Raw genomic sequence first — 19,180 nt, 5'->3', positions numbered from 1 at the left:
TGGAAAAAAAAACTTTGTATATTAAGAAAAAATGGACAAAAAATAAGCCCCACCCACCCACCCCTTCTCAATTGTGATGAATTTCTTATTCATCGTGGGCACATTTCGAGAAATTACGATACGAAATATGTTTTTAAAAGGGTAGAATTTTCTAGAAAAATTTTGATGTTGCAATTAAACTCCGCCCTTCGGTCTGATTAGGACTGAAAAAATCATCAGAATAGAGATAGGGCGGGTGGGCGGGCCTTATATTTTACCCTTTTTCTTATTATAGGAAGTCGTCTTTTTTGTTTAATAATCTTTGTTTTTTTTTTAATAATCTTTGTTTTTTTTTTTATGTAGAGTTTTATTTCAATAACAGGATGATAGTTAACATTTTCAGTTTCTTGTTGGAAAAAAAAACTTCGTAAATTATGAAAAAATGGGCCAAATATAAGCCCCACCCACCCACCCTTTCTCAATTGTGATAAATTTTTTATTCATCGTGGGCTCATTTCTAGAAATTACGATATGAAATATGTTTTTAAAAGGGTAAAATTTTCTAGAAAAATTTTGATGTTACAATTAAACTCAGCCCCTCGGTCTAATTAGCAATGAAAAACTCATCACAATTGAGATAGGGCGGGTGGGTGGGACTTAATCTTTATTGTTTTTTTTTCTTTATGTACATCGTTTTCTTTCAACAATTTTTTGGCACAAAGAATAAGAGATATTATAATAAAAACATAGTGACAATATATTACTCAATAATTTTGGACTCTACTTCTAATGTAAGCCACGTAGTGCTTTTTTTGTACCTTCTCGTTTTTGTCGCAAAACTGAAGAAATGAAAATCTGAAAATGAAAAAATTAAAAATTGAAAACTCGAGAAAGTCAATTCGGAAAAAGATAACAAAAAAAAGCCACAAAGAAATTCCTTCTCATTTTGGCGTCTTTTTTTATAAATATTTAATTTTTGTTGTTTTTGGAATTTGTTTGGTCTCCTCTTTGTTTTTTTTTTGTCTATTGTCAAATATCTAACAAGTCTGGCACTATCATCACAATTACCAACCCATAAAAAACAATATAAACTCTTGAAGGAAAACTTTTACTGTCGATTCTAATAATAATAATACTAATAATAATAACAATAAGTGGGTATACCGTATACCCTTGTCATGGAGGTGGAATGGGTGATGGGTAAAGTTTGAGTGCTTCTGGCGGCCAAGCCGACCATCTAGTCCCTTTTCCGCAAAGTCCCCAGATTTGACACATCTGCACCGTGGTCGTTTCGCCCCACGCATCGACCCTGCCCGCACTTGTCAGTTGTCAATGGATCGCAGTGCGTGAATGATGGGTGTAAAATGGCAGGTTTTTTCGAAAAATTCCGTGTTTTAGAGTCAATCCTCAATGAAATGCCGCAAATAGCGGTCTTCGCAACATGGGTGGATGCATAGGAGTGAGTCGTTCCCGGAGCGGCGCGATCGACGATTCGTCGGGGTCCATCTCGAGGCCCAATTCAGGTAACCCAACAACCTTGGCAGCGTTCCCCGAATAAAGCCCCCACCGCAGGTAGTACGCGCAAAAACCACCCGCTGTGCCATGAAACCATTCGCTGGAAGTCCGACGTGCCATTGACCGAGGGCCAGCTCCGGAGCAAGAGGGATGAGTTCTGGGACACGGCGCCCGCCTTCGAGGGCCGCAAGGAGATCTGGGACGCGCTCAGGGCCGCCGCGGTGGCGGCCGAGGCCATGGACTACGAGCTGGCGCAGGCCATACTCGACGGCGCCAGCGTCTCCGTGCCCAACGGGTACCTGACCGAGTGCTACGACGAGCTGGGGGCGCGATACCAGGTCCCCATATATTGCCTTTCCTACCCCATCAACATAGTCAAGGAGGACAACGGGCGGGACTCGCCGGCGGAGTGCTCCGAGCCGGTCGACGGGGGGACCGAAACTGTGCTCAAATTGAGATTATCGCACAATTGTACTGACATTAAGTTGGCGGTTTACTCGACTGATACTATTAGTATGTGTAAAAAGAAGCTGCAGGTGAGTGAGGGGGCGCCGGGGTCCAAATTTCACCCAAAACTTGATTATTATTAACTGATTTCTCCGTCAAATGTGTTTCTTTTAAATATTAGCCCATTAAAATGAATAATTTTTTACGCTGATCTCAAATATCGTGCGATAAAGGAAATGAGGTCATTACAATTTTTACCTTTGCAAAGATTTTAAGACATTGAAAGTTTCAAAACTCAACAAATAAATGATTTTTTGCAAAATAACCACTCCAACAAAGTAGGACTTTTTATCTGGGATTAATACTACCAAGGTTTAAGTTAATATCATTGATTGCGTCAAAGTTTTATTTCGTAAATCTTGCAGATAGACTAATCTGTTTGTCAAAAAAGTAAAAATTTGTTCTCGGTAAAAACGAGGTAAATCTGGCGGCAGCGGAATTAATTTTTGCTTTTGCAGAGTCAAGAAGGCATCGAATCTTCGAGGCAAAGGTGGTTCTACGGGGGGAAATTACTGGGTGATAAACTACACGTAGAAGAAGCCAAAATACCTCCAGGCTACGTTGTTCAAGTTATTGTCAATATGGAAACCTCGCCTGTTTCTAAGCAAGCCTTATAAAGTTGATAAAGTAAGTCAATCGCCCTTGATAGTAAACGTTTTGTCGTTATTGACGTTCGAATACAGGGCGATCGCGTAACAGTTGATTAAAACAATGACGAAAGGTGAGCCCGTGATTGTCAGTAACGACGAGCGATAACGCGAATTTCGTTGCGTAAATAAAATCAAATCACGAAATTCAGAAATGTGTGTGATTAGGACGGGGGCGTAGCCGTTGAATATTTAATAAAGTGTTGAGCGATTAAGTCCAACAACCTTCATGTTGTTTTCACTGAGGAATTGCTTATTGATTATTATTCGTTTTCTTCCATAGTAACCTCACTGTCAACTACAGAAGATTCCTGCTAAAGAAGTGGGTTATTTTTAGCGTTATTCTTGGAACCAACGTAATGCAGTGCTAGTTTCATGATATTCCAAAAAAGACTCAATTCATATCATTACTAGAATTAGAGGTTGATTTAAAGAGTGAAGTTTTTATATTACAGTAACAGCAAAAAAAATTCCGCCACACTTCATCCACTCTTGTTCTTTGCATACACAGTTGGCGCAAAAGGGCTTCTCGTTGTATGCATTTATTATTTTTTGACTGACTGTAATTGTTTTAGTTTTTGTACAGTTTAGAATTTATATTGCTTTACGACTGGATTGCTTTTTGTATTATATAATTTAATTTGCTAATATTAAAATTAACTTTTTTACGCAGCGTCACACGAAGGGATGAATTTTGCGCAGTCCAACTTTTGACTCAAAGTAGTGGCGCCAGATGTCGCTGTACTAATACGTAGCATATCCGGTTACTGAAAAAGACGTACTATACACACTGTAAAAATTCATCTCTTGCGCGATGATATTTTGTATATTGTGTAAGTTTTAAGTAAGATAATATATTTTATTTTAATTCCATGACTGGATCACTTGTTAGATCAGCTGTCGATAATGTGACCGGAAAGTCTATTTTTGTACACTTCGGTGTCAACTTCATCGGCGTTCTTTCCTTGTTGTTTTTCGTCCCTTTTGCTTAAGTCAAGTGTAACGTCCGTCCGAACTCTTGCGCACAACTGTTGCTTATTTCCTTTAATAACAACACGGATCGATTGCTCCGCTGTAGCGCAAGTTGACAATAGAACTAACGGTGAGATTATATGATGATAATTAGCGAAAATCAAACGTGCAATTTAGAAAATCAAAAGTTCTTTTCTATTAGGATTTAGGCCTAGTTGAAACGACACTAACTATACACATATCAGTGTAGTTATCGACGAGAAGGAAAATGACAAGGAAAGTCCGTTCAATACTCACTAATTAATATACAATAAAAGACTGTAGTGGACGATGTTACGTGGGAGAGAAAATTCGTTCCTCAAGTTGGTCAACCTGACGACTCCCACGTCAACATCGTCACCGTCAAAAATTAACCAATAATGAGATTTTAGGCAATGTAATGTAAATAAAACGCAATAAGTTTGAAAACAAGTGTTTTTTAAAAAATACGCACCAAATAATTATTACAATAACAGTTTGTTTTATGGTGGATCACGTGATAATAATGTATATTTTGTTTTAAACTAAATGAAATGGTAGTGTCGATACTAATTATCAATCAAATATCAATAATCTTACAATAAAAGTTTGTTACATCCGCTGGATTTTTATAACCTACTTTGGCAGTCTTTTGAGTTCGTGGGTTAACCACACGGCGGACGACAGCAGGAGCAAGGAGCCGCTCTGGTGACTGGCTGCCAACGCCGTCGGGACGTAGGTTAGGAGCGTCGTGATGCCCAAAGCAACCTAAATAATTAATTAAAAATTTTGCTGATTTGAACAATTAAATATTTACTTGTAACCAAGCCACAGCTCCGAGGACAGCAGCCGCCGTGTAAGCCCTCCTCGGCAAAATCCGCTTCCTCGACATTAAATACAAAGCGCTGATGACACTCACAGTCACCGTCCCCAAAATCCTGTGATCGAACTGAACCGTGGTGGGGTTTTCAGTCACATTGACGATGTTCGGGTTGAGGGCCAACAAGTCGTCAGGGATCCACTTATCCGCCATCTTCGGGAAAGAATTGTACACTAAACCAGCGTCCAAACCCGCCACAAACGCCCCTACAAACAATTTTTCATTTGTTTTTTCGAGTTTTCAATTTTTAAATTTTTCGTTTCGGTATTTACTTCCCGAGCGTAAGCTAAGAAAATGTAGTGAGCGAGTACATCGGACGAATGACCACTTTTATTTTTCTCGACGTTTCATGACCCCTACAGTACGAAAACGTTCAAATTTTCACAAAAACCCTGACAAAATCTGTTTCATCTTAGCAGCTGCTAGCTAGGATAAGACTGGTTTTGGCGAATGAAATCCTTCTAAGAAAATAGACATACACCATGGGTACTCAAGTCTCCAGAAAAAAAAACACTACGGCACTCAAGTTCATAAAAAATAAAACACTAAAAGCTCAAAAAATTTTTGCAAGTTCAGCCAGCAACAAAATACCAGATTCTTTTAAATTTATCCGAAAATAAAACACAAGGGGACCTAAAATGAACTGCGAACATTTTAAACGTAGGGTTTTGAAAACTTTGACAATTTTTGATACGTCAAACATTTTTAACTGCTTAGTCGATTGTTGCTGATTTGTACATTCGCTTTATATCAGGCAAACATTGTGGTCAAATGGAATTTTATCAAATTATTACAAAAACAACTCAACCATATCTTTGTACATTCTAACTGAAATGGTAATTAAACATGGTCGTGGGCGAGAGAAATATTATAGAGTTTTATTACTAGTTGTGAAAATGAATATGTTATTTAGTTGTTAAATGTAGCAAAAAAAAAACAATTATATAATTAAATCATTATAACTCCATCAAAATGTGAGGATTGTTTTACTATTTTTCCCAGACTCGCCAGTTGATTGTGGTTTAATTAATAATTTTAGTCCTGTTTTGAGGAGACAAACTCATTCAAATTTAACTAACTTCTACATGAGATTCTTTAGATGTATAAACATAAATAAACACATTTTATAGTTTTTTTAAAGAGCTAAATTTGACGGATTATACTTCCAGTTTTCGATCAATTTTTTTGTTGATCAAATTAAGAACCTCATTTTTTGGATTGCTTATACTTATGAGTCACTCAAAAAAATTAATGACTCAGTAAAAAAAAAATGTGTAAAAACCTCAACTCGAAAATGCTGGATATGTTTCATTATACTTCAGGAGCGAGGGAAGTTCTGTCGAAACAACTTTCGACCAATTTTTTTTAAATGTAAAACCTTAGGGGTTCCAACTGTCTTTTTTAAAAATCTAAAACCTCGGGGGCGTTAACTGTATTTTTTTAAGAATGTAAAACCTTCTGGGGGGTCCCAAGTGTCTTTTAAAAATGTAAAACTTTCTCAGGGGCTCAAATGTATTTTTTTTTAAAGTGAAACCTTCTCGGGGGCTCCAAACGTATTTTTTTTTAAATATAAAACCTCGAGGTACCCAAATATCTTTCCTTTTAATATGAAACCTTCTCAGGGGTCCTAACTGTCTTTTTTAAAAATGTAAAACCTTCTCAGGGGCGCCAAAGGTATTTTTTTTTTAATGTAAAACCTTCTCGGGGGCTCCAAACGTATTTTTTAAAAAATGTAAAACCTCGGGGACCTCAACTGTCTTTTTTTTTAATGTAAAACCTCGAGGGCTCCAAATGTATTTTTTCAAGAATGTGAAACCTTCTCAGGGGCCCCAACTGTCTTTTTTAAAAATGTAAAACCTTCTCGAGGGCTCCAAATGTATATTTTTTTTAATGTAAAACCTTTTCGTGGGCCCCAACTGTCTTTGTTAAAAATGTAGAACCTTCTCGGGGGCTCCAAACGTATTTTTTTTTAAATGTAAAACCTTCTCGGGGGCTCCAAACGTATTTTTTAAAAAATGTAAAACCTTATCTTGGGGACCTCAACTGTCTTTTTTTTTATGTAAAACCTTCTCAGGGGTCTCAACTGTCTTTCTTTTTAATGTGAAACCTTCTCAGGTGTCCCAACTGTTTTTTTTTTTTTAATGTAGAACCTCCTCGGGGGCACCGAAGGTTTTTTTTAATGTAAAACCTTCTCGGGGCTCCAAACGTATTTTTGTAAGAATGTGAAATCCTCTCGGGAGCCCCAACTGTCCTTTTTAAAAATGTAAAACCTCGAGGGCGCCAAATGTATTTTTTTAACAATGTAAAACCTTCTCCGGGGTCCCAACTGTCTTTTTAAAAATGTAAAACCTTCTCGGGGGCTCCAAACGTATTTTTTAAAAAATGTAAAACCTTCTCGGGGGCCCCAACTGTCTTTTTTAAAAATGTAAAACCTTCTCAGGGGCGCCAAAGGTATTTTTTTTTTAATGTAAAACCTTCTCGGGGGCTCCAAACGTATTTTTTAAAAAATGTAAAACCATCTCTGGGACCTCAACTGTCTTTTTTTTTTAATGTAAAACCTTCTCGAGAACTCCAAATGTATTTTTTCAAGAACGTGAAACCTTCTCTGGGGTCCCAACTGTCTTTTTTAAAAATGTAAAACCTTCTCAAGGGCTCCAAATGTATATTTTTTTTAATGTAAAACCTTCTCGGGGGCTCCAAACGTATTTTTTTTTTTTTTGTAAAACCTCGGGGGCTCCAAACGTATTTTTTAAAAAATGTAAAACCTTATCTTGGGGACCTCAACTGTCTTTTTTTTTAATGTAAAACCTTCTCAGGGGTCTCAACTGTCTTTTTTTTTAATGTGAAACCTTCTTAGGGGTCCCCAAAGGTCTTTCTTTTTAATGTGAAACCTTCTCAGGTGTCCCAACTGTTTTTTTTTTCTAATGTAGAACCTCCTCGGGGGCAACGAAGGTTTTTTTTAATGTAAAGCCTTCTCGGGGCTCCAAACGTATTTTTGTAAGAATGTGAAATCCTCTCGGGAACCCCAACTGTCCTTTTTAAAAATGTAAAACCTCGGGGGCGCCAAATGTATTTTTTTTACAATGTAAAACCTTCTCCGGGGTCCCAACTGTCTTTTGTAAAAATGTAAAACCTTCTCGGGGGCTCCAACTGTCTTTTTTAAAAATGTAAAACCTTCTCGTTGGCGCCAAAGGTCTTTTTTTAACAATGTGAAACCTTCTCTGGGGTCCCAACTGTCTTTTTTAAAAATGTAAAACCTTCTCGTGGGTCCCAACTGTCTTTTTTAAAAATGTAAAACCTTCTCGGGGGCTCCAAACGTATTTTTTAAAAAATGTAAAACCTTCTCGGGGACCTCAACTGTCTTTTTTTTAATGTAAAACCTTCTCGAGGGCTCCAAATGTATATTTTTTTTAATGTAAAACCTTCTCGGGGGCTCCAAACGTATTTTTTTTTTAAAATGTAAAACCTTCTCGGGGGCTCCAAACGTATTTTTTAAAATATGTAAACCTTATCTTGGGGACCTCAACTGTCTTTTTTTTAATGTAAAACCTTCTCAGGGGTCTCAACTGTCTTTCTTTTTAATGTGAAACCTTCTTAGGGGTCCCCAAATGTCTTTCTTTTTAATATGAAACCTTCTCAGGTGTTCCAACTGTTTTTTTTTTAATGTAGAACCTTCTCGGGGGCACTGAAGGTTTTTTTTTTAACAATGTAAAACCTTCTCCGGGGTCCCAACTGTCTTTTTTAAATATGTAAAACCTTCTCAGGGGCGCCAAAGGTATTTTTTTTTAATGTAAAACCTTCTCGGGGACCTCAACTGTCTTTTTTTTTTAATGTAAAACCTTCTCGAGGGCTCCAAATGTATATTTTTTTTAATGTAAAACCTTCTCGTGGGCCCCAACTGTGTTTGTTAAAAATGTAAAACCTTCTCGGGGGCTCCAAACGTATTTTTTAAAAAATGTATAACCTTCTCGGGGCCCCAACTGTCTTTTTTAAATATGTAAAACCTTCTCAGGGGCGCCAAAGGTATTTTTTTTTTAATGTAAAACCTTCTCGGGGACCTCAACTGTCTTTTTTTTTTAATGTAAAACCTTCTCGAGGGCTCCAAATGTATATTTTTTTTAATGTAAAACCTTCTCGTGGGCCCCAACTGTGTTTGTTAAAAATGTAAAACCTTCTCGGGGGCTCCAAACGTATTTTTTTTTTAAATGTAAAACCTTCTCGGGGGCTCCAAACGTATTTTTTAAAATATGTAAAACCTTCTCCGGGGCCCCAACTGTCTTTTTTAAAAATGTAAAACCTTCTCAGGGGCGCCAAAGGTATTTTTTTTTAATGTAAAACCTTCTCGGGGGCTCCAAACGTATTTTTTAAAAAATGTAAAACCATCTCGGGGACCTCAACTGTCTTTTTTTTTAATGTAAAACCTTCTCGAGAGCTCCAAATGTATTTTATCAAGAACGTGAAACCTTCTCTGGGGTCCCAACTGTCTTTTTTAAAAATGTAAAACCTTCTCAAGGGCTCCAAATGTATATTTTTTTTAATGTAAAACCTTCTCGTGGGCCCCAACTGTCTTTGTTAAAAATGTAAAACCTTCTCGGGGGCTCCAAACGTATTTTTTAAAAAATGTAAAACCTTCTTGGGGGCCCCAACTGTCTTTTTTAAAAATGTAAAACCTTCTCGTTGGCGCCAAAGGTCTTTTTTTAACAATGTGAAACCTTCTCTGGGGTCCCAACTGTCTTTTTTAAAAATGTAAAACCGTCTCGGGGGCGCCAAAGGTATTTTTTTTAATGTAAAACCTTCTCGGGGGCTCCAAACGTATTTTTTAAAAAATGTAAAACCATCTCGGGGACCTCAACTGTCTTTTTTTTTTAATGTAAAACCTTCTCGAAGGCTCCAAATGTATTTTTTCAAGAATGTGAAACCTTCTCTGGGGTCCCAACTGTCTTTTTTAAAAATGTAAAACCTTCTCGAGGGCTCCAAATGTATATTTTTTTTAATGTAAAACCTTCTCGTGGGCCCCAACTGTCTTTGTTAAAAATGTAAAACCTTCTCGGGGGCTCCAAACGTATTTTTTTAAGAATGTGAAACCTTCTCGGGAGCCCCAACTGTCTTTTTTAAAAATGTAAAACCTTCTCGTTGGCGCCAAAGGTCTTTTTTTAACAATGTGAAACCTTCTCTGGGGTCCCAACTGTCTTTTTTAAAAATGTAAAACCTTCTCGGGGGCTCCAAACGTATTTTTTAAAAAATGTAAAACCATCTCGGGGACCTCAACTGTCTTTTTTTTTTAATGTAAAACCTTCTCGAAGGCTCCAAATGTATTTTTTCAAGAATGTGAAACCTTCTCTGGGGTCCCAACTGTCTTTTTTAAAAATGTAAAACCTTCTCGAGGGCTCCAAATGTATATTTTTTTTAATGTAAAACCTTCTCGTGGGCCCCAACTATCTTTGTTAAAAATGTAAAACCTTCTCGGGGGCTCCAAACGTATTTTTTTAAGAATGTGAAACCTTCTCGGGAGCCCCAACTGTCTTTTTTAAAAATGTAAAACCTTCTCGTTGGCGCCAAAGGTCTTTTTTTAACAATGTGAAACCTTCTCTGGGGTCCCAACTGTCTTTTTTAAAAATGTAAAACCTTCTCGGGGGCTCCAAACGTATTTTTTAAAAAATGTAAAACCTTCTCGGGGACCTCAACTGTCTTTTTTTTTAATGTAAAACCTTCTCGAGGGCTCCAAATGTATTTTTTTTTTAAATGTAAAACCTTCTCGGGGGCTCCAAACGTATTTTTTAAAATATGTAAAACCTTATCTTGAGGACCTCAACTGTCTTTTTTTTAATGTAAAACCTTCTCAGGGGTCTCAACTGTCTTTCTTTTTAATGTGAAACCTTCTTAGGGGTCCCCAAATGTCTTTCTTTTTAATATGAAACCTTCTCAGGTGTTCCAACTGTTTTTTTTTTTAATGTAGAACCTTCTCGTGGGCCCCAACTGTGTTTGTTAAAAATGTAAAACCTTCTCGGGGGCCCCAAACGTATTTTTTTTTTTTAATGTAAAACCTTCTCGGGGGCTCCAAACGTATTTTTTAAAATATGTAAAACCTTATCTTGAGGACCTTAACTGTCTTGTTTTTTAATGTAAAACCTTCTCAGGGGTCTCAACTGTCTTTCTTTTTAATGTGAAACCTTCTTAGGGGTCCCCAAATGTCTTTCTTTTTAATGTGAAACCTTCTCAGGTGTCCCAACTGTTTTTTTTCTTTTTAATGTAGAACCTCCTCGGGGGCACCGAAGATTTTTTTTAATGTAAAGCCTTCTCGGGGCTCCAAACGTATTTTTGTAAGAATGTGAAATCCTCTCGGGAGCCCCAACTGTCCTTTTTAAAAATGTAAAACCTCGGGGGCGCCAAATGTATTTTTTTAACAATGTAAAACCTTCTCCGGGGTCCCAACTGTCTTTTTAAAAATGTAAAATCTTCTCGGGGGCTCCAACTGTCTTTTTTAAAAATGTAAAACCTTCTCGTTGGCGCCAAAGGTCTTTTCTTAACAATGTGAAACCTTCTCTGGGGTCCCAACTGTCTTTTTTAAAAATGTAAAACCTTCTCGGGGGCACCAAATATTTTTTTTAATGTGAAACCTTCTCGGGGGCTCCAACTGTCTTTTTTAAAAATGTAAAACCTTCTCGTTGGCGCCAAAGGTCTTTTCTTAACAATGTGAAACCTTCTCTGGGGTCCCAACTGTCTTTTTTAAAAATGTAAAACCTTCTCGGGGGCTCCAAACGTATTTTTTAAAAAATGTAAAACCTTCTCGGGGACCTCAACTGTCTTTTTTTTTTAATGTAAAACCTTCTCGAGGGCTCCAAATGTATATTTTTTTTTGATGTAAAACCTTCTCGTGGGCCCCAACTGTGTTTGTTAAAAATGTAAAACCTTCTCGGGGGCTCCAAACGTATTTTTTAAAATATGTAAAACCTTATCTTGAGGACCTTAACTGTCTTTTTTTTTAATGTAAAACCTTCTCAGGGGTCTCAACTGTCTTTCTTTTTAATGTGAAACCTTCTTAGGGGTCCCCAAATGTCTTTCTTTTTAATGTGAAACCTTCTCAGGTGTCCCAACTGTTTTTTTTTTTTTAATGTAGAACCTCCTCGGGGGCAACGAAGGTTTTTTTTAATGTAAAGCCTTCTCGGGGCTCCAAACGTATTTTTGTAAGAATGTGAAATCCTCTCGGGAACCCCAACTGTCCTTTTTAAAAATGTAAAACCTCGGGGGCGCCAAATGTATTTTTTTTACAATGTAAAACCTTCTCCGGGGTCCCAACTGTCTTTTTAAAAATGTAAAATCTTCTCGGGGGCTCCAACTGTCTTTTTTAAAAATGTAAAACCTTCTCGTTGGCGCCAAAGGTCTTTTTTTAACAATGTGAAACCTTCTCTGGGGTCCCAACTGTCTTTTTTAAAAATATAAAACCTTCTCGTGGGTCCCAACTGTCTTTTTTAAAAATGTAAAACCTTCTCGGGGGCTCCAAACGTATTTTTTAAAAAATGTAAAACCTTCTCGGGGACCTCAACTGTCTTTTTTTTTAATGTAAAACCTTCTCGAGGGCTCCAAATGTATATTTTTTTTAATGTAAAACCTTCTCGTGGGCCCCAACTGTGTTTGTTAAAAATGTAAAACCTTCTCGGGGGCTCCAAACGTATTTTTTTTAAATGTAAAACCTTCTCGGGGGCTCCAAACGTATTTTTTTAAAAATGTAAAACCTTATCTTGGGGACCTCAACTGTCTTTTTTTTAATGTAAAACCTTCTCACGGGTCTCAACTGTCTTTCTTTTTAATGTGAAACCTTCTTAGGGGTCCCCAAATGTCTTTCTTTTTAATGTGAAACCTTCTCAGGTGTCCCAACTGTTTTTTTTTTTTAATGTAGAACCTCCTCGGGGGCACCGAAGGTTTTTTTTAATGTAAAACCTTCTCGGGGCTCCAAACGTATTTTTGTAAGAATGTGAAATCCTCTCGGGAGCCCCAACTGTCCTTTTTAAAAATGTAAAACCTCGGGGGCGCCAAATGTATTTTTTTTACAATGTAAAACCTTCTCCGGGGTCCCAACTGTCTTTTTAAAAATGTAAAATCTTCTCGGGGGCTCCAACGGTCTTTTTTAAAAATGTAAAACCTTCTCGTTGGCGCCAAAGGTCTTTTTTTAACAATGTGAAACCTTCTCTGGGGTCCCAACTGTCTTTTTTAAAAATGTAAAACCTTCTCGGGGGCTCCAAACGTATTTTTTAAAAAATGTAAAACCATCTCGGGGACCTCAACTGTCTTTTTTTTTAATGTAAAACCTTCTCGAAGGCTCCAAATGTATTTTTTCAAAAATGTGAAACCTTCTCTGGGTTCCCAACTGTCTTTTTTAAAAATGTAAAACCTTCTCGAGGGCTCCAAATGTATATTTTTTTTAATGTAAAACCTTCTCGTGGGCCCCAACTGTCTTTGTTAAAAATGTAAAATCTTCTCGGGGGCTCCAAACGTATTTTTTTTTTTAATGTAAAACCTTCTCAGGGGTCTCAACTGTCTTTCTTTTTAATGTGAAACCTTCTTAGGGGTCCCCAAATGTCTTTCTTTTTAATGTGAAACCTTCTCAGGTGTCCCAACTGTTTTTTTTTTTTAATGTAGAACCTCCTCGGGGGCACCGAAGGTTTTTTTTAATGTAAAACCTTCTCGGGGCTCCAAACGTATTTTTGTAAGAATGTGAAATCCTCTCGGGAGCCCCAACTGTCCTTTTTAAAAATGTAAAACCTCGGGGGCGCCAAATGTATTTTTTTTACAATGTAAAACCTTCTCCGGGGTCCCAACTGTCTTTTTAAAAATGTAAAATCTTCTCGGGGGCTCCAACGGTCTTTTTTAAAAATGTAAAACCTTCTCGTTGGCGCCAAAGGTCTTTTTTTAACAATGTGAAACCTTCTCTGGGGTCCCAACTGTCTTTTTTAAAAATGTAAAACCTTCTCGGGGGCTCCAAACGTATTTTTTAAAAAATGTAAAACCATCTCGGGGACCTCAACTGTCTTTTTTTTTAATGTAAAACCTTCTCGAAGGCTCCAAATGTATTTTTTCAAAAATGTGAAACCTTCTCTGGGTTCCCAACTGTCTTTTTTAAAAATGTAAAACCTTCTCGAGGGCTCCAAATGTATATTTTTTTTAATGTAAAACCTTCTCGTGGGCCCCAACTGTCTTTGTTAAAAATGTAAAATCTTCTCGGGGGCTCCAAACGTATTTTTCTTTTTAATGTAAAACCTTCTCAGGGGTCTCAACTGTCTTTCTTTTTTATGTGAAACCTTCTTAGGGGTCCCCAAATGTCTTTCTTTTTAATGTGAAACCTTCTCAGGTGTCCCAACTGTTTTTTTTTTTTAATGTAGAACCTCGGGGGCAACGAAGGTTTTTTTTAATGTAAAGCCTTCTCGGGGCTCCAAACGTATTTTTGTAAGAATGTGAAATCCTCTCGGGAGCCCCAACTGTCCTTTTTAAAAATGTAAAACCTCGGGGGCGCCAAATGTATTTTTTTTACAATGTAAAACCTTCTCCGGGGTCCCAACTGTCTTTTTAAAAATGTAAAATCTTCTCGGGGGCTCCAACGGTCTTTTTTAAAAATGTAAAACCTTCTCGTTGGCGCCAAAGGTCTTTTTTTAACAATGTGAAACCTTCTCTGGGGTCCCAACTGTCTTTTTTAAAAATGTAAAACCTTCTCGTGGGTCCCAACTGTCTTTTTTAAAAATGTAAAACCTTCTCGGGGGCTCCAAACGTATTTTTTTAAGAATGTGAAACCTTCTCGGGAGCCCCAACTGTCTTTTTTAAAAATGTACAACCTTCTCGGGGGCGCCAAAGGTCTTTTTTTAACAATGTGAAACCTTCCCGGGGTCCCCAAATGTCCTTTTTTTTAAATATGAAACCTTCTCAGGGGCCCCAACTGTCTTTTTTAAAAATGTAAAACCTTCTCGGGGGCTCCAAACGTATTTTTTAAAAAATGTAAAACCTTCTCGGGGACCTCAACTGTCTTTTTTTTTAATGTAAAACCTTCTCGAGGGCTCCAAATGTATATTTTTTTTAATGTAAAACCTTCTCGTGGGCCCCAACTGTGTTTGTTAAAAATGTAAAACCTTCTCGGGGGCTCCAAACGTATTTTTTTTAAATGTAAAACCTTCTCGGGGGCTCCAAACGTATTTTTTTAAAAATGTAAAACCTTATCTTGGGGACCTCAACTGTCTTTTTTTTAATGTAAAACCTTCTCACGGGTCTCAACTGTCTTTCTTTTTAATGTGAAACCTTCTTAGGGGTCCCCAAATGTCTTTCTTTTTAATGTGAAACCTTCTCAGGTGTCCCAACTGTTTTTTTTTTTAATGTAGAACCTCCTCGGGGGCACCGAAGGTTTTTTTTAATGTAAAACCTTCTCGGGGCTCCAAACGTATTTTTGTAAGAATGTGAAATCCTCTCGGGAGCCCCAACTGTCCTTTTTAAAAATGTAAAACCTCGGGGGCGCCAAATGTATTTTTTTTACAATGTAAAACCTTCTCCGGGGTCCCAACTGTCTTTTTAAAAATGTAAAATCTTCTCGGGGGCTCCAACGGTCTTTTTTAAAAATGTAAAACCTTCTCGTTGGCGCCAAAGGTCTTTTTTTAACAATGTGAAACCTTCTCTGGGGTCCCAACTGTCTTTTTTAAAAATGTAAAACCTTCTCGGGGGCTCCAAACGTATTTTTTAAAAAATGTAAAACCATCTCGGGGACCTCAACTGTCTTTTTTTTTAATGTAAAACCTTCTCGAAGGCTCCAAATGTATTTTTTCAAAAATGTGAAACCTTCTCTGGGTTCCCAACTGTCTTTTTTAAAAATGTAAAACCTTCTCGAGGGCTCCAAATGTATATTTTTTTTAATGTAAAACCTTCTCGTGGGCCCCAACTGTCTTTGTTAAAAATGTAAAATCTTCTCGGGGGCTCCAAACGTATTTTTCTTTTTAATGTAAAACCTTCTCAGGGGTCTCAACTGTCTTTCTTTTTTATGTGAAACCTTCTTAGGGGTCCCCAAATGTCTTTCTTTTTAATGTGAAACCTTCTCAGGTGTCCCAACTGTTTTTTTTTTTAATGTAGAACCTCGGGGGCAACGAAGGTTTTTTTTAATGTAAAGCCTTCTCGGGGCTCCAAACGTATTTTTGTAAGAATGTGAAATCCTCTCGGGAGCCCCAACTGTCCTTTTTAAAAATGTAAAACCTCGGGGGCGCCAAATGTATTTTTTTTACAATGTAAAACCTTCTCCGGGGTCCCAACTGTCTTTTTAAAAATGTAAAATCTTCTCGGGGGCTCCAACGGTCTTTTTTAAAAATGTAAAACCTTCTCGTTGGCGCCAAAGGTCTTTTTTTAACAATGTGAAACCTTCTCTGGGGTCCCAACTGTCTTTTTTAAAAATGTAAAACCTTCTCGTGGGTCCCAACTGTCTTTTTTAAAAATGTAAAACCTTCTCGGGGGCTCCAAACGTATTTTTTTAAGAATGTGAAACCTTCTCGGGAGCCCCAACTGTCTTTTTTAAAAATGTACAACCTTCTCGGGGGCGCCAAAGGTCTTTTTTTAACAATGTGAAACCTTCCCGGGGTCCCCAAATGTCCTTTTTTTTAAATATGAAACCTTCTCAGGGGCCCCAACTGTCTTTTTTAAAAATGTAAAACCTTCTCGGGGGCTCCAAACGTATTTTTTAAAAAATGTAAAACCTTCTTGGAGGCCCCAACTGTCTTTTTTAAAAATGTAAAACCTTCTCAGGGGCGCCAAAGGTATTTTTTTTTAATGTAAAACCTTCTCAGGGGCTCCAAACGTATTTTTAAAAAAATGTAAAACCTTCTCGGGGACCTCAACTGTCTTTTTTAAAAATGTAAAACCTTCTCGAGGGCTCCAAATGTATATTTTTTTTAATGTAAAACCTTCTCGTGGGCCCCAACTGTCTTTGTTAAAAATGTAAAACCTTCTCGGGGGCTCCAAACGTATTTTTTTTTAAATGTAAAACCTTATCTTGGGGACCTCAACTGTCTTTTTTTTAATGTAAAACCTTCTCAGGGGTCTCAACTGTCTCTCTTTTTAATGTGAAACCTTCTTAGGGGTCCCCAAATGTCTTTCTTTTTAATGTGAAATCTTCTCAAGTGTTCCAACTGTTTTTTTTTTTAATGTAGAACCTTCTCGGGGGCACGGAAGGTTTTTTTTTAACAATGTAAAACCTTCTCCGGGGTCCCAACTGTCTTTTTAAAAATGTAAAATCTTCTCGGGGGCTCCAACTGTCTTTTTTTAAAAATGTAAAACCTTCTCGTTGGCGCCAAAGGTCTTTTTTTAACAATGTGAAACCTTCTCTGGGGTCCCAACTGTCTTTTTTAAAAAATGCAAAACTTTATCTTGGGGACCTCAACTGTCTTTTTTTTAATGTAAAACCTTCTCAGGGGTCTCAACTGTCTTTCTTTTTAATGTGAAACCTTCTTAGGGGTCCCCAAATGTCTTTCTTTTTAATGTGAAACCCTCTCAGGTGTCCCAACTGTTTTTTTTTTTTTTAATGTAGAACCTTCTCGGGGGCACCGAAGGTTTTTTTTAATGTAAAACCTTCTCGGGGCTCCAAACGTATTTTTGTAAGAATGTGAAATCCTCTCGGGAGCCCCAACTGTCTTTTTTAAAAATGTAAAACCTTCTCGTTGGCGCCAAAGGTCTTTTTTTAACAATGTGAAACCTTCTCTAGGGTCCCAACTGTCTTTTTTAAAGATGTAAAACCTTCTCGAGGGCTCCAAATGTATATTTTTTTTAATGTAAAACCTTCTCGTGGGTCCCAACTGTCTTTGTTAAAAATGTTAAACCTTCTCAGGGACGCCAAAGGTCTTTTTTTAACAATGTGAAACCTTCCCGGGGTCCCCAAATGCCCTTTTTTTAATATGAAACCTTCTCAGGGGTCCCAACTGTCTTTTTTAAAAATGTAAAACCTTCTCGAGGGCTCCAAACGTATTTTTTTAAGAATGTGAAACCTTCTCGGGAGCCCCAACTGTCTTTTTTAAAAATGTAAAACCTTCTCGGGGGTCCCAAATGTATTTTTTTTGAGAATGTAAAACCTTCTCGAAGACCCCAACTGTCTTTTTAAAAATGTAAACCTTCCCGGGGGCCCCAAATATATTTTTTTTACAATGAAACCTCGGGGATACCAACTGTCTTTTTTAAGAACGTTCTATCGAAATAACTTTCGACCAATTTTTTATTACTAAAGGTCGAAAAACACCCGACGGACTGGATTACAACACTTCCTTAGCTTACCCTCGCAAACCAAAAACTTACCAGACACAGCGGTCAGGAACACCAACCCCTTGCACGTGTGCGCGACCATCCGAAACTTCCTCGACGCCTTGATCGCATTTTTACTGGCGTTAGTAATGGTTTCGGCTGGTAAAAGATGGTCGAGACCGGACCACAGGAAAAGCGTGTACAGGACAAAAGCGAGACTCAGATGGGCCGCTAGCCGGTACTGCGACACTCTGGGCACGTCGCTTTCGCCGTGAAAGCGGTCCTCAAGCCCCGACTTTACCATGTACCAACCCATGAGACCTTGAGCGCCGATTAAAGCACCGAAGGCCACCACCCGCTTTTTCATCGCTGGCGTGAACATGCCACGGGACCAGAAATATACAGCGGGTAGCAGAAAAACGGCGCCGATGGCGCGCCCCCACATCCGATGACCGAATTCCATGTACCAGATCCACTTGAACTCGGACAGCGTCATTTCTTTGTTTTTGCTGCAAAGGCGAGGTTTGATTGAGAGGAAAACAAAGATAGTTGCAGAATTTCAATAAAATAAAAAACAACTGCGTTGTTTTCCTCTCTGGAGTTCTATGCAAAGCTTCGTGTTTTATGTACAGCACAAGCAAATCGACAAAATTACGTACATTTTGAACTCTGGATACTGTTGGTACTTTTTAAATTCCTCTTCCCACTCTTTTTCGTTCGTGGGCATTTTCTCTCCTAGCAGTTTCCACGTGACCATGGACAACCCGGACTCAGTAAGACGCGTAACGCCACCTATAAGTCAACTTTGAAAACTTTTTCAAAATTTATAAATAAAATACGTCTTACTACATTAAATATTTTATTAGTTTAAAATACTGCCATTTGCGTAATAAATAGTTCAGTTCGTTTGAAATAAACTTAATTTATTTTCCAGCGTTCTTCAAAAGTTCCTCCAGAATTGTATAGATGCTATTTAGGATAAAAAAATAAATGACTGTAATACCTAGGACTACTGCGACGAAGATCATCCCGCTGCACGAAACCAACCAGTACCCGATCCCCTTTTTTCCCTTCTGAGGAATGTTTGAACTCAGTCTCACAATTACGGAACCACAGGATTTAAAAAAATTGGCATTCTGAAACGAAATTATTCAAGATTAAAACGAGATTGTGGGAAAAATAAATAGTACCTTAATCACATTGGCAAGTGGCTGTCGTCTCCACACTGGATTCATGTACGTTCTAACTACGCCATTTCGTGGTAAACTCCGAGTGGTAACCCCCAGAAGTTGTTTCGTTTGGGGGAGAAACATCGCCGACCGACACTGTCTAGCCAGACTCAACATATTGCTAATAATTTACTGAAACAAAAAATGTAACCTCAACTATTAAAGTATGACTAAATGAATCATCA

At 37.8% G+C, this 19,180-nt stretch overlaps 2 protein-coding genes across 4 annotated transcripts; one reads left to right on the top strand and one right to left on the bottom strand.

Moving 5' to 3' along the window:
• Window positions 1-1,285: 1,285 nt before the first annotated feature.
• LOC135139783 (uncharacterized protein) lies at window positions 1,286-19,175 on the top strand. Of its 3 annotated transcripts, none has more exons than XM_064070119.1 (4): window positions 1,286-1,502; window positions 1,556-2,030; window positions 2,460-2,628; window positions 2,932-4,257. In XM_064070119.1, the coding sequence occupies exons 1-3, from the start codon at window positions 1,429-1,431 to the stop codon at window positions 2,616-2,618; spliced, it is 708 nt and encodes a 235-aa protein (XP_063926189.1). In that variant the 5' UTR covers window positions 1,286-1,428; the 3' UTR covers window positions 2,619-2,628; window positions 2,932-4,257. The 3 variants fall into 3 exon arrangements, with proteins under 3 accessions (XP_063926189.1, XP_063926188.1, XP_063926187.1); XM_064070118.1 differs by lacking the exon at window positions 2,932-4,257 and adding an exon at window positions 18,701-19,175 and having other exon boundaries at window positions 1,287-1,502; window positions 1,552-2,030; XM_064070117.1 differs by having other exon boundaries at window positions 1,288-1,502; window positions 1,552-2,030.
• On the bottom strand, window positions 4,081-19,112 carry LOC135139781 (cytochrome c oxidase assembly protein COX15 homolog). Its single transcript, XM_064070115.1, has 6 exons — window positions 18,957-19,112; window positions 18,770-18,902; window positions 18,426-18,558; window positions 17,821-18,275; window positions 4,456-4,724; window positions 4,081-4,406 (listed from the first exon to the last, which is right to left on the bottom strand). The coding sequence occupies exons 1-6, from the start codon at window positions 19,110-19,112 to the stop codon at window positions 4,275-4,277; spliced, it is 1,278 nt and encodes a 425-aa protein (XP_063926185.1). The 3' UTR covers window positions 4,081-4,274.
• Window positions 19,176-19,180: the final 5 nt, after the last annotated feature.

Source organism: Zophobas morio, unplaced genomic scaffold (assembly GCF_036711695.1).
Source record: "Zophobas morio isolate AGI-343-1 ecotype UQ-CSIRO unplaced genomic scaffold, CSIRO_AGI_Zmor_V1 ptg000033l, whole genome shotgun sequence".
Taxonomy (NCBI): domain Eukaryota; kingdom Metazoa; phylum Arthropoda; class Insecta; order Coleoptera; family Tenebrionidae; genus Zophobas; species Zophobas morio.
This window is presented reverse-complemented; position numbering and strand designations above follow the sequence as displayed.

Excerpts from the sequence above, each read along its gene's own strand:
- LOC135139783 (XM_064070118.1), top strand. The coding sequence starts at position 1,421 with ATGGGTGGATGCATAGGAGTGAGTCGTTCCCGGAGCGGCGCGATCGAC. Across the intron at positions 1,503-1,551 it reads CATCTCGAGGCCCAATTCAG|GTAGTACGCGCAAAAACCAC; the intron begins GTAACCCAACAA and ends CCCCCACCGCAG. Across the intron at positions 2,031-2,459 it reads TGTGTAAAAAGAAGCTGCAG|AGTCAAGAAGGCATCGAATC; the intron begins GTGAGTGAGGGG and ends TTGCTTTTGCAG.
- LOC135139781 (XM_064070115.1), bottom strand. The coding sequence starts at position 19,112 with ATGTTGAGTCTGGCTAGACAGTGTCGGTCGGCGATGTTTCTCCCCCAA. Across the intron at positions 18,276-18,425 it reads CAGTATCCAGAGTTCAAAAT|CAAAAACAAAGAAATGACGC; the intron begins GTACGTAATTTT and ends TCGCCTTTGCAG. Across the intron at positions 4,407-4,455 it reads GAGCTGTGGCTTGGTTACAA|GTTGCTTTGGGCATCACGAC; the intron begins GTAAATATTTAA and ends TTAATTATTTAG.